We start from the raw sequence: 13,721 nt of genomic DNA, 5'->3' as shown, positions 1-13,721 counted from the left end.
AAATGCTGGCCCAGCCAGCAAAGCCCACATTCTGTGAATGAATAAAAGACTCACCAATGCTCCTTTGACAACACCTTCTAAACCCGGGATCCTATTCCACCAAGGACAATGGCAGCAGAAACATGGGAACACCTCCAGCGCAAGGTCCCCTCCAAGCCACACATCATCCTGACTTGAAACTATAATGGCGTTCTTTCACTGTCACTGGGTCAAAATCCTGGAATTCCATTCCTAACATCACTGTGGATGTACCTACACCACATGGACTGCAGCGGTTCAGGGACGCAGCTCAACACCATCTCCTCAAGGGCAACAAGAGATAGGCAACAAATGCTGGCCTTGCCAGAGACACTCAAATCCCAAGAAAGAACAAAACAAAAGTGAGGAAAAAGGTTAACTGAAGGGAGGGGGTAAGTGAGTGAAAGGAGGCATGAAAGGAGTTGGGTGAATGAAGGTTAAGGGGCATTTAAATGAGGGAGCATTTAATTTTGGGAAGGGGTGTTAGTGAAGGGAGGCGTGTTAGTAAGGGTAGGAGGATAAGTAAGGGGAGGAGGTAAGTGAGGACATGAGAGTAAATAAGGGGAGGGGATGAGAGGAGGAGGTAAATGAGGGGTGATAGTGACAGTGGGTGATATGATTGGGGGTAAGTAAGGGGAGGGGGATAATATCTACATTTAATCAAATTTGAGCTATACATCAGAGTGCACCAGCAAATGAGGGCAGAGCAAGCAAAAACAGTGAAAAGACAGAATTAATGGCTTTTTATCTAAATGCTCACAGCATTTGTAACAAGATGGATGAATTGATGGCACAAATGGAAAACAATAGCATTAGAGAGTTTTTACAAGGTGACCAAGGCTGGAACCTGAATATTCTAGGTATTTGACATTTTGGAAGGAAAGGAGGAAAGAAAAGGAGGTGGGGTAGTTCTGTTAATAAAGGATGAGCTTAGTACAATAGTGGGAAATGAGCTTGGTTCAAAAGATCAAGATCAGTCTTGGGCGGAGATAAGAAACAATAAAGGAGTCACTTGTGAAAGTAGTTTATAGGCCCCCCAACAGTAGCTACCTAGTATGACAGAGTATACATCAAGAAATAATGGAAGCTTGCAAGAAAGGTATTGCAATAATCTTGGGGACTTTAATCTTCACATTGTTTGGACAACATCAAACTGGCAAAGGCAGCCTTGAGGATGAGTTCATGGGGTATGCTTGGGATGATTTCTTAGAATATATTCTGGAACCTACCAGGAACAGGTTATTTTGGACCTTATAATGTGTTATGGTACAGAATAAATTAAAGAGCTCATAGTAATGGATCCTCAAGGCAAATGTGATCATAACACGATTGTGAAGAAACGTGGGTCCATAAATAGTGTCCTAAACTTAAATAAAGGCAATTACAAGGGTAAGACGACAGAAATGGCTGAAATGGACTGCGTAAATAGGTTAAAAGGGAAGACAATAGAGAAGCAGTGGCAGACATGTTCGGAGATAGTTCAGGGCTCTCAACAAAGATTTATTTAATTTCAGAAGAAAAACTGTGAGAAGGATGCACCATCCATGGCTAACTAAGGAAGTTAAGAGCGGAATCAAATTGAAAAGGTGTATAATGTTACAAAGATTAGTGGTAGGCCAGGAGCTTGGGAAAGTTATAGAAGCCGACAAAGGATGACTAAAAGTAGTGAGAGAAATTGGAGTATGAGAGAAAACTAGCAAGCAATATAAAAACAGACAGTAAAATCTTCTAGAAGTATAATATTTATTTAAAAGGAATAGAGTAGCTAAAGTGAACACTGGTCCCTTAGAGGGTGAGATTAGGGAATTAATAACAGGAAATGAGGAAACAGCAGAGGCTTTGAACAAGTATTTTATATCGATCTTCACAGTCAGAGACACAAAAAGCATCCCGAGAATAGTAGAAAATCAAGAGGCAAAAGGGAGAGAGGAACTTAAAGCAAATCACTAACACTAGAGAAAAAATAATGGGAAAGCTAATGGAACTTAAGGCTGACAGGACCCCTGGACCTGATGGTCTGCCTCCGAGGGCCTTAAAGGAAGTAGCTACAAAGAAAGTCGGTGGAATTGTCCCAGGTTTTCACAAAGTGCGGTAGTGAGCAGGAAAAAGGATATTTTACCTGCCGGCTGTAATGATGGGTTTTCATGCCATATCGTCCCGTTCCTGGTGCTTCCCGCCTCATTAATAGTGCATTCACGGAAAACATGCCGGACCGCTGACGGGGCAGCCTCTGATTTGCCCGCCCCGCTGTCACCTCAGGCCATCAGTGATCTGGGTGCCATATTTAAAGTTGCCCCTGCACAGAGCTAGCACTCTCTAAGGAACTGGCTGCAAAGTAATGGCTGCCACAGGGAGGAAACATATTGTCCCCAAATTTAGCGACACCTCCCTCAGGCGCCTACTGTACACAGTGAAGGCCCGCCATGAAGTCCACTACCCCCACTCTGGGCGAAAGCCAGCAAGCAAAGTCACCAATTCAGCATGGGAGGCTGCGGTGGTCAGCGCCAATGCCCTGCAAAAAAATGACAGCCACCCAGTGCCGCAAGGGGATGAATGATCTCCTCCGTTCCACCAGGGCAAGTCACTCTTCTCATCACTCTCAACTCACACACTCACAAACCCATCACACATCCACAGGGATCTCACTCACTGCTAGTTCAAGAGACATCACCATTCATTCTCTCATACACACCTTCATCTATCCTGTGGATCGTGTCCTCATCCCATCCATGGGCACAAACACCACCCACACACATGGCAGGCATCCTTCTCATCTGGCCTGGCAGGCATCCTGCTTACACTCTCTCCATCTGTCTTCATACAGGATAAGCTGGCACACAACAAAAGGGAGAGGTCACAGACTGGTGGAGGAATGCCTGACATCCAAGTCCTCACAGACTTTGAAAAAAGAGTCATCCTGCTGGCCAGCGACAATCTGGACCATTCCTGCGCTGACAGTAAAGTCGGCAGTGCTCAACCAAGTGAGGGTCCAGCAGTGCAACATCCATCAGACAACCAGGCTAAGAGTGAGCTCCCCAGTTCCGCAGTCCCCTGTCATGCACTAATTATTTCTCCTTGCTTTTGCAGGCACATCTGGAAAGCAGCCGAGGGGGTCCATGAGCTGGGTCCTCGACTCAAGCCCATGAAGACAACGCGGAAGAAGAATCTGAAGGCACCCTAATTGAAGCCCGATCATAGCGTTCACCCATACCTCGGTGGGACCTAGTTCTAGAGTAACCTCAAGATCACAATCTGGTGAGCACATCACACTGCCTGACCCACAGCAGGCAGCAGCAGGGACTTCCCAGGTTCCCGGCATTTGGAGGACTGCTGGAGGCCAGAAATCAGCTGAGTCCGAGCCAGATTAGGAGCCCCTGGACTCAGTCATACATCTGGTAGGGGAGTCCAGAACTAGGGGGCACTGTTTTAAAATTAGGGGTCACCCTTTTTGAGACAGTATGTGGAGAAGTTTTTCTCTTTCAGAGGGTTGTGCGACTTTGGAACTCTCTGCCTCCGAAGGTGATGGAGGTGGGGTCATTGAATATTTTTAAGGCAGAGATAGATAGATTCTTGTTAGCCAAGGGAATCAAAGGTTATCAGGGGAGATGGGAATGTGGAATTCAAAACACAAACAGATCAGCCATGATCGTATTGAATGGAGGAGCAGGCTCGAGGGGCCGAATGGCCTGCTTCTGCTCCTATTTTGTATGTTCGTATGTATCTCAGTTACTGAAGCTGCAAAGGCAATCTTGGGAACATCAGAAAGGGATATCCGCTGCGCTCCTCAAATTGCAAGGCACGATAGAGGGGTCCATCTGCCTTCTGTCTGAGATGATAGTGCCGGCATGCCAATGCACCAAGGCCAAATCTGGTAGGATGGCGGCTGCCATGGAGACCTTGGTCCAGGACATCGGTCCTGCACTCCTGCGTGGGCTGAACTCCATTGCTGACGCCATAGTTGGCCTCCAACAGTGTCAACATGAGAGAGGTGCGGGTCAGCTTGATCTCACTCCAGCTACCCCTTCTCCTCAAGAAGTCAGCCAGGGGCTCTCGGGCACCCTTAGTGGGGAGGACCAGCAAGTGCACACCCTGGGGCCATCCACCCAGGTGACTTGGGAGTGCCTGGCCCAGTTTCACGAAGGCACAGAACTTTGTGCATTTCGCCTGGGATCAGGAAAGCGAGGAAGCAAGAGTGCTGGGATTTGCGCAGATCTCAGGTTTTCCACAGGTGCAGGGTGCCATCCACTACACTCACGTGGCACTTAGATCTCCATGGCAACAAGCAGTCAACTATGTCAACCACAAGGACTTCCACTCGCTGAATGTTCAGCTGGTGTGTGACCACCACAAACACATCCTGCAGGTCTGCACACGATTCCCAGGGAGCGTCCATGACTCCTACATCCTTAGCGGGTCTCAAGTCCCTGGCATCTTCCAGGGTTAGGAGAGGCTGCATGGTTGGCTTCTCAAGGACAACGGCTCCCCACAAAGGATGTGGCTGATGACGCCCGTGCAGTGGCTTCAGACTGCAGCAGAGCAACGGTATAATGAGGCTCATGCCACAACTCAGACTTTGGTGGAGCAAACAATAGGCATTTGGGGTCATTCTTCCTGTGACCCCAGCAGCTTCAGCTCCACAGGCCAAGGAGGGTGCCACTGCCACACAGCAGGACCCCGAAAGCAGGCCGGGGTCCTCCAGGTCTCAGCCCTCCAGAGTGCGCCTGTCAAGGTCATCACAAACAGCAGTCAGCAGGCTGCCTCCACCTCCACTGTGGATGTCAGGGGAGCACCAAGATCTACCGGCAGGGTTAGGAAGGTTAAGAAGATGTAGTTGCACAGCCTGGGAATACCGTCGGTGGGGTGAAGGGAAGATGTGTTTGGTGGTGGCATCATGCTGGAGTTGGCGGAAATGGCGGAGGATGATCCTTTGAATGCGGAGGCTGGTGGGGTGATAAGTGAGGACAAGGGGGACCCTATCATGTTTCTGCGAGGGAGCAGAAGGCGTGAGGGTGGATGCGTGGGAGATGGGCTCGACACGGCCCTGTCAACCACCGTGGGTGGAAAACCTCGGTCAAGGAAGAAGGAAGACATGTCAGAGGAACTGTTTTTGAAAGGGGCATCATCAGAACAGATGCGACGGAGGCGAAGGAACTGAGAGAATGGGATGGAGTCCTTACAGGAAGCGGGGTGTAAGGAGCTGTAGTCGAGGTAGCTGTGGGAGTCGGTAGGCTTGTTATGGATATTGGTGGACAGTCTATCACCAGAAATTGAGACAGAGAGGTCAAGGAAGGGAAGTGTCAGAGAAGGACCATGTGAAAATGATGGAGGGGTGGAAATTGGAAGCAAAATTAATAAATTTTTCCAGGTCCAGACGAGAGCATGAAGCAGCAGCGAAGTAATCATCGATGTACCGGAGAAAGAGTTGTGGGAGGGGGACAGAGTAGGACTGGAACAAGGAATGTTCCACATACCCCATAAAGAGACAGGCATAACTGGGACCCATGCAGGTACCCATAGCCACACCTTTTATTTAGAGGAAGTGAGAGGAGTTTAAGGAGAAACTGTTCAGTGTGAGAACAAGTTCAGCCAGACAGAGGAGAGTAGTGGTGAATGGGGATTGTTCGGGCCTCTGTTCGAGGAAGAAGCGGAGAGCCGTCAGACCATCCCAGTGGGGGGTGGAGGTGTAGAGGGATTGGACGTCCATGGTGAAGAGGAGGCGGTTGGGGCCAGGGAACTAGAAATTGTTGATATGATGTAGGGTGTCAGTGGAATCACGGATGTAGATAAAGGCAGGTGTCTCAGTCCAGGGCCTCATACTGTGCAGTGTGTAAGCTTCAGACCAAAATGATGGTCTGGTTTCACACTCACTGGACACTGCATCTCAATGGTGCTCGTCATTGCTGACAGAATGTCGCAGGCAGGCGTCACAGAGTTGTGTGTGTGCTCTCAGCTTCTTTAAGGTGGGGCTGGTCCCCCCATCTCTCAGCATCTGTGACCAGTGATGCTGTGCTCCTGAAGGGCTCAGGTGCTGAAGGCTGACAAAGGATCAGGTGCTGTTAGAGTTTCACGGCTGCGTCTCCGTGATATGACCCTGATCACACAGCACAAGCAAGCTGCCCTCAGTCAGACATTCACAGATGCAATGTGAAGATCTATGGAGTGTCCTCACTGCATGTCGTCATCATCCTCCTGGAAATCTAGCAACTATTAGGGCCTCCGCTGCATCTGCATGACTTGAGCCTGAGCACTAAGGGTATGTGCGCTGCCATCAGCTTCAGAGTCGTCAAACAGTCACAGATGCAAGGTAGACTGTCCTCGCTGCATCTCATCATCATCCTCCACGAATCTTGCGGTTATTAGGGCCTCCCGAGAGTGCCTGCCTCATTTGGACAGTACGTTGTTCATCGCCAGCACCCTCGTCTTCGAGGACTTCATCATCATCATCATCCCCTTTGACATCCTCCTTATCGGAGGAGACATACAGCTCTTCCATCTCCTCCTCAGCCAGGTCCTCCCCCGTTGCAATGCCTGATTGTGGAGCGCGCAGAAAGTGACGTTGATGCGCGACACCCTCTGGGGACTATATTGCAGTGCTCCATCGGACCTGTTGAGGCACCAGAACCCCGTTTTCAGAATGCCTATCATTTGCTCCACCAAAGTCTGAGTTGCGGCATGAACCTCATTATACCATCGCTCTGCTGCAGCCTGAGGCTGCCGTATAGGTGTCATCAGCCACATCCTCTGTGGGTAGCCCTTGCCCCCGAGGAGCTAACCCTGCAGCCTCTCTGGACCCTGGGAGATCCCAGGGATCTGAGACCTGCTACGGGTGTAGGAGTCATGGACGCTCCCTGGGAATCATGCACAAACCTGTAGGATGTGTTTGTGGTGGTCACATAAAGCTGAACATTCAGTGAGTGGAAGCCCTTGTGGTTGACATAGTTGACTGTTTGCTGCCATGGAGATCTAAGTGCCGCATGAGTGCAGTCGATGGCACCCTATACCTGTGGAAAACCAGAGATCTGTGCAAATGCCAGCACTCTTGCTTCCTCCCTTTCCTGATCCCAGGCGAAAAGCACAAAGCTCTGTGCCTTCGCGAAGATGGCGCCCATGACCGCCTGGATACACTTGTCCATGGAGGCTTGCAAGATCCTCCACAGGGAACCTATGGAGCCCTGGAGGAGCCCTGGCATAAAAATTGAGCGCCGCAGTCATTTTCACAGCCACTGGCAATGGATGCCCTCCATGACCCCATGGTGCCAAATCCTGCAACAGGTGGCATATGTGACTGACCAGTTCCCTGAACATCCGCAATCTTTGGTGACACTGGTTCTCAATCATCTGCAGGAATGAGGGGTTGTCTATACACCCTGGGTCAAGCGAGGCACCTACGAGTGACAGCTCACTGTCGATCTTCAGCTGCATGCGCAGCAGGCCCTGCCACACCTTCATCATGAAGGAGGCGCTTCTCCCTTTGCCGAGCCAGGCGATTCCACTGGTATCTTCTTCTTCTCTGGTCTCTGTAAACCATGAGGCACATCACTAAATCACCAGGCTCCATGATCCTGATGTTCTCCTCCTGCAGGATCAAAGAGAGAGACGCATGGGTTAGGATATGTGTCCTAAGAACCTCTCTTGGTTAAGTCCGGAGATCTGTTCACGCATGCAGGAGAGTGCTCGCTACCAGTGTGTAGTGCACTCATTGGCTGTCCAAAACCCCATGGACCTCCACCCCACTCCACTTTACCAATTGGCGGCAGCTTTGCCCACTGGACTGCATGTTGTGCTCTCAGCTCAGGCGCAGGCATTCTCCTAACCCGCACTGCTAGGCTGGACTGTTAGTTTGAACTATAATGGATACTGGTCCAAACCTTAATAAAGACATTGCAAGGGGCTGTGAGCACCTCCATCAGTGACTGTGCCATGGCCTGGCCACCTTTTGCACGGGGATTGTGCAACTTGCCCAGTCAGCCAATTGCTCTGTTGCCCCATAAAACACACATTAATTTGCAATCTGCGCCTGAGGGGTGAGAAGTTCTGAAGAATTTGGTGGCACTTTCATGCTTTGCGTTGCTTGTGTGGGCACAAAAGCTTCAGAGGCCCAACTCTAAGCGTGTCAATGGAGCTGCTGTTGAACAGTCTCAGCTGCAGAAGAATGCTCACTTTTGGAAAGCTGTTCCAAGTACGTGGCCACTTCTCTCACCCACCTCCCCCCCACCCCCAGCATGTGCTCAAGTATTTCCTTCAGGCTGTGCTGCCTTGCCCGCACCCTCCCCACCACCCACCCCCCCACCTCCCCCCCACAACCCCAACGCCACCCTTCCCCCCACCCCCCTCACCCCGGCCTGATCCGTACTGGAACCCTTGCCCCAGCACCACACTGAAAGCCAACCAGGAAATAGCGACTTGCCTGTGCATGGTGCCTCTTCCTTGATGTCCTACGGGTAATGCTCGCAAGCACTGCGCAACTTTGTGTGCACTCACCTCCGAGTTCCCCTTAAGTTTAGTTGCCAGGTGCACGCCTTTTAAAGGCAGTTGTGAAGCACGCTGTTCTGAAGTGGGCAGTAAATTTGACGTGGGGGGATGATTCCGGCGAGCAGGGCTTATAATTAGATGCAAATGCATTAAAATGATGTTCCCGATGTGTGGCGCTGGGAAACGCAGCCCGTCATTGATGGGTGGAGCCGACGATTGCAAACTGGTCTCACAACGGCATAAAACCAATTTCTGGCCTAATCGCCATATTGTTACACCACCCCCCCACCCGCCATGACGCCCAACACCAACGGTTCCAGCCCTGGATGCATTGGTTATAATCTTCAAAAATTCCCTAGATTCCAGAAATGTCCCAGCAGATAGAAATACCACAAATGTAACACCTCTAAGCTAGAAAGGAGACAAGGAGCTGCAAACTATGGGCCAGTTAGCCTCAATTGGCCATTGAGAAAATGCTAGAATCCATTACTAACGAAGTAGTAGCATTTAGAAAATGATTATACAATCAGGCGGGGTCAACATGGTTTTGTGAAAGGGAAATCATGTTTGACAAATTTATAGAAAGTTTTTTTGAGGATACAACAAGAAGGGTGGACAAAGGGGAACCAGTAGATGTAGCATATTTGGATTTCCAAAAGATATTTGATTAGGTGCCACATAAAAGGTTAATACACAAGATAGGAGCTTATGGTGTTGGGGCTGATATATTAGCATGGGTAGAGGCCAGGCTAATTAACAGGAAACAGAAAGTCAGGATAAATGGGTCATTTTCAGGCTGGCAAACTCTAACGAGTGGAGTGTCACAAGGACCAATGCTGGAGCCTCAACTGTTTACAATCTATATTAAAGACTTGAATGAAGGGACTGACCAAATTTGCTGATGATACAAAGATAAATAGGAAAGCAAGTTGTGAGGAGGATACAAAGAGTCTGCAAAGGTAGAAAGATGGGTTAGGTGAGTGGGCAAAAATTTGGCAGATGGAGTATAATGTGGGAAAATTTGAGTTGTCCACTTTGGCAGGAAGAACAGCAAAGCACAATATTATTTAAATGGAGAGAGATTACAGAATGCTGCAATACAGAGGGACCTGGGTGTCCTTGTTCATGAGTCACAAAAAGTCAGTATGCAGGTACAGCAATTAATTAGGAATGCAAATGGAATGTTGGCCATTATTGCAAGAGGGCAGGAAGTGTTGCTACAACTGTATAAGGCATTGCTGAGACCACACCTGGAATACTATGTACAGTTTTGGTCTCCTTACTTAAGAATGAACATAGCTGCATTGGAAGCAGCTCAGAGAAGGTTCACTGGGCTGATTCCTGGAATGAGGGGTTTGTCTTATGAGGTAAAGGTTGAGCCTATATTGATTGGAGTTTAGGAGAATGAGGGGTGATCTTAGTGAAAACTATAAAGATTCTGAGGGGGCTTGGGAGGATAGGTGCTGAGTAGATTTTTCCCCTCATGGGGAATCTAGAACTAGGGGGCACAGTTTAACAATAAGGAGTATTTCATTTAAGACAGAGATTAGGAAGAATTTCTTCTCTCAATGAGTCATTAATATTTGGAGTTCTCTTCCCCAGCAAGCAGTGTAGGCTGGGTCATTGAGTACAATCAAGGCAGATAGTAAATAGATTTACCTAGACAGATTTTTGATTAAAAAGGAAGTCAAGGGTTATGGTGGGGTAGGTAGGAAAGTGGAATTAAGGCCATAGTCAGATCAGCCATAATCTCATTGAGTGGCGGAACAGGCTCGAGGGGCCGAAATAGGGCTCTTGCTCCTATTTCTCCTACATTATTTTTGCCAGCACATCATCTGCAGGCTGAGAAGCTGAACATAAGTTAATGACACTCTCAGTAGCTCCAGCTGCAGAGATCTCTGCCAATAGCTCAATGGGTAAATAGTTCACCAGTAAGCCATATAGGACTATAAGGTCCCTAACTCAATTCCTGCTCTCTGCTGTCAAAGTCAGTCTCAACTGGGCTAACAGCAGGATGCTCGAATCCTTGGGTAAGAATGAGGGAGAAAAATCAGCTGGTGCCTCTGCACCTGACTGGTGACTGTGATTCCTGAATTTGTGGTCATGGATTTGTTAAGAATGGATATCAAAGGATATGGAGCTAAGTCGGACAACAGGGGTTGAGATACAGATCAGCCATGATCTAACAGAATGGCAGCGCAGGCTAGCTCAAGGGGCTGATTGGATTTCTCCTACTCTAAGGCGAACAGGCTCGAGTATGACAGCTGGCACGATAAAATAGTCACTAGCACTCAGAAAAGTTAAGGAGGAATATCTGAGTCAGGTATTGATGGGCTCTTGGAATTATCACTTCAGCGTAGGTCAGGACAAAAGGGAAAGAGAAGGAAATCAAAGAACTGAAACAAAAACCGAATATTTTACTTTTATATCAAACTATAACCAAGGCAGTGATGCACAGGCTGAAGGAAGGAGGCAACTTAATACAGTGTTTTTAGATTGAACTGCATAGAAGAGGGGGACTGTTTTACCTGACATATTCGGTCAGCAGTGGCGGAGCACTCAGACACCTGGAAAAACCCCGTCGGACACATGGTACACCTCTCGCATTGAGGTGGCGTCTTATGGAAATCACAATATTCATCACTTTGGCACAAACCACACTCCAGAAGGTGGTCACTGACACCAATCACCTTTGCATCCAATTCCACTTTGTGCACAGCGTATGTCTTTTGCAGTTGACTCTGTAACTGACTCTGTAGACCCTGAAGGTGAGACTCAAACTGGTTCTGAACCTCAGTCTGCAAGTTTGAAAACGATGTCTGCTTAATGGTGTCGAACAGCATGGTGTACTGGACTTTCACCAGCTCCATCTGTTCAAACATCTTCCTCTGCTGCGCCAGAATTTCTCTTTGCTGGTTTATCAACATGGCCTGTTGCTCCGTGAGCCTCTGCTGCAAATCGCCGATTGTTTTCTGTTGACTCTTCAGCATTTCCACAAATTTCTCTTGTCCTTTCGACAACTGGAGCTGCAAGATCAAGGCATCTTCAGACGGCACCTCATTGTCTCCTGAAATATTATGAAGTTTGGCTGTTAGTGCGCACAGAGAGCTGCTACCTATTACCCATTTCCCCAGCTCAAACACCAATCACTGACTTACAGGCCTAACCGCTTCTCCTGAAGTCTCTGCAACAAGGTGGCTCAAAATAGCTAAAACACTGAGGGTTTCAGAATCAAATAGAAAGGATATGCATTTCTACAATAACGTTTGACTCTTTACCTCAGTTTATCCCAAAGCACTTTGCAACACTAAATCATTTTTAAAGTACAGTCACCATTGTCATGTAGGCAAACAAGATAGCTAATTTTAAGCACAGGAAGAGCCCCCAAGCTGCAATTGAATCAGCCTCTTAATCTGTTTTGAACCTGTTGGTTAAGAGTTAAATATTGGCTGAAACACAAGAAGAGTTTCCAGTTCATCTTTGAATATTGCCATGGGACTCTTTGCATCCATTTGAACAAGCAGATCGGGCTCAGTTTAACATCACGTCTGTAACAGGCTCTCCAATAATGCACTACTGCTTTGAAGTGTCAGTCTGGCTTTTGGGGCTCAAATTGAAAGGGCCACAACCCTGGCAGTTACATCGGGGATCGTGCTGCCAATGCCTTCCAGTGCTGATCCAGTCAAAGTGGGGGGGAGGGGGGGGGCCTCAATGCAAATAGGTATGAAGTTAGGTGAGGTACCTCGTGGTCACAGCAGACTCTTGGAATTCCCTTCGATCAGCTTTGCAGGTCACAGAAGAAGTTGTCAATACCTTCTTTTCCATGAATTACCTTAGTGTTTTGTTTAATTTTTAAAAGCCTCTCCGTGGATACTTAACAGCAGCCAGTGGATGGAGGTCATAATGCTTAATTGCAACATGACTGTATAGGATGGGCTCAATGAACCAGCAGGTCTTCTCCTGGCAATTATTTACCTATGTTCATAAGAGGCTGGCAGACACCCATGCCACTGCACCAGCATCATGGGCACCTACCAGCTAAATACTGCCCAAAACCCAAGAGCCTGAAGCCAGGTGTGGAGGAATCCCAAATAAAAACAAAAAATGCAGGAAGTACTCAGCAGGTCAGGCAGCATCTGTGGAGAGAAACAGAGTTAAGTTTCGGGGCAATGATGTGTCATCAGAACAGAAGGAAGATAGAAAGGTAAGAGTTTTTAAGCCAGTAGGAGGGGGAGGGGCCAGGAGGAACAAAAGGGAAAGGGTGGAGGGCAGGAGAGATTAACTAGCAAAAGATTATGATGCAAAAGCGAGAGGTAATGGGTATAGTAAAGAAACATAGGCGATGTCTAGGTGAGGTATGAATGGTTATACAGCATCCATCTGATGCAACATGAAGGGATAAAGAAACAAGCCAGCAAAAAAAGCAAAGAACAAGTTGGAGGTGGAGGTTATGATCTAAATTTGTAGAACTCAATTTTGAGTCCAGAAGGCTAAACAGTGCTGAGACAAAAGATGAAGTGCTGTTCCTTGAACTAACATTGAGCTTCATTGGAACACTGTAGCAGGCCAAGGACAGGAAGGTCAGAGAGGGAGCAAGGTGGAGAATTAAAATGACACCCAACTAGAAGCTCGGGGTTATGCTAGCAGACTGAATGGAGGTGTCCCACAAAGCGGCCACCCAGTCTACATTTGGTCTCCCCCATGTACAGGAGATCACTTCATGAACAGCAAATACAGTATCCTAAATTGAAAGAAGTACAAGTAAATTGCTGTTTCTCTTGGAAGGAATGTATCCCAAATTCTCACTTTAGCGGAATGATTTTCTGACTCCCCCTTGTGAGGGCAATGAAGGTGGTCAGTGAGCTCTTTATGAGGGGACTGATAGTACAACACTTAATTTGGAAAAAAACTTTAATTCGGTCTGGTTGAAACCTACAACTTTCCAGCTCAATGTTGAGAGTGCACGAACTAAGCTAAAGTGACTCAGGCTGATGACAGGATGCTTGGAATGTGTCTTTCCTCAGTTTTATTAATTGGCATCAAACATGAAGGCCACAAAATTCAGCTTCGTAGGGCTTGTTTTCCTGGTGCAATAGTGCACATGCAGGAGTAACCACTGGAAATAGGCAGAGTAGGCAGATCATGATGTCACATCAACTTGTAACATTGACTTGATGCCAGTGCTGCAATTTTGGAACTCAACATACCAGCTGGTGCCCTATCTTAATCTT

At 47.8% G+C, this 13,721-nt stretch overlaps 1 protein-coding gene across 1 annotated transcript in view; it reads right to left on the bottom strand.

Annotated features, from left to right (window-relative positions):
* Nucleotides 1-13,721, bottom strand: part of nell3 (NELL (neural EGFL like) family member 3) — a 42,400-nt gene that overhangs the window by 14,668 nt on the left and 14,011 nt on the right. Inside the window, exon 3 of the mRNA XM_078538061.1 lies at nucleotides 11,019-11,557. Within this exon, the coding sequence (XP_078394187.1) occupies nucleotides 11,019-11,557 (539 nt within the window). The remainder of the gene's footprint in view (nucleotides 1-11,018; nucleotides 11,558-13,721) is intronic.

The sequence above is a fragment of the Cetorhinus maximus genome, chromosome 3, assembly GCF_964194155.1.
Source record: "Cetorhinus maximus chromosome 3, sCetMax3.hap1.1, whole genome shotgun sequence".
In the NCBI taxonomy this organism is placed as follows: domain Eukaryota; kingdom Metazoa; phylum Chordata; class Chondrichthyes; order Lamniformes; family Cetorhinidae; genus Cetorhinus; species Cetorhinus maximus.
Note: the sequence above shows the minus strand (reverse complement) of the source record. Positions and strands in the feature narration are given on the sequence as shown.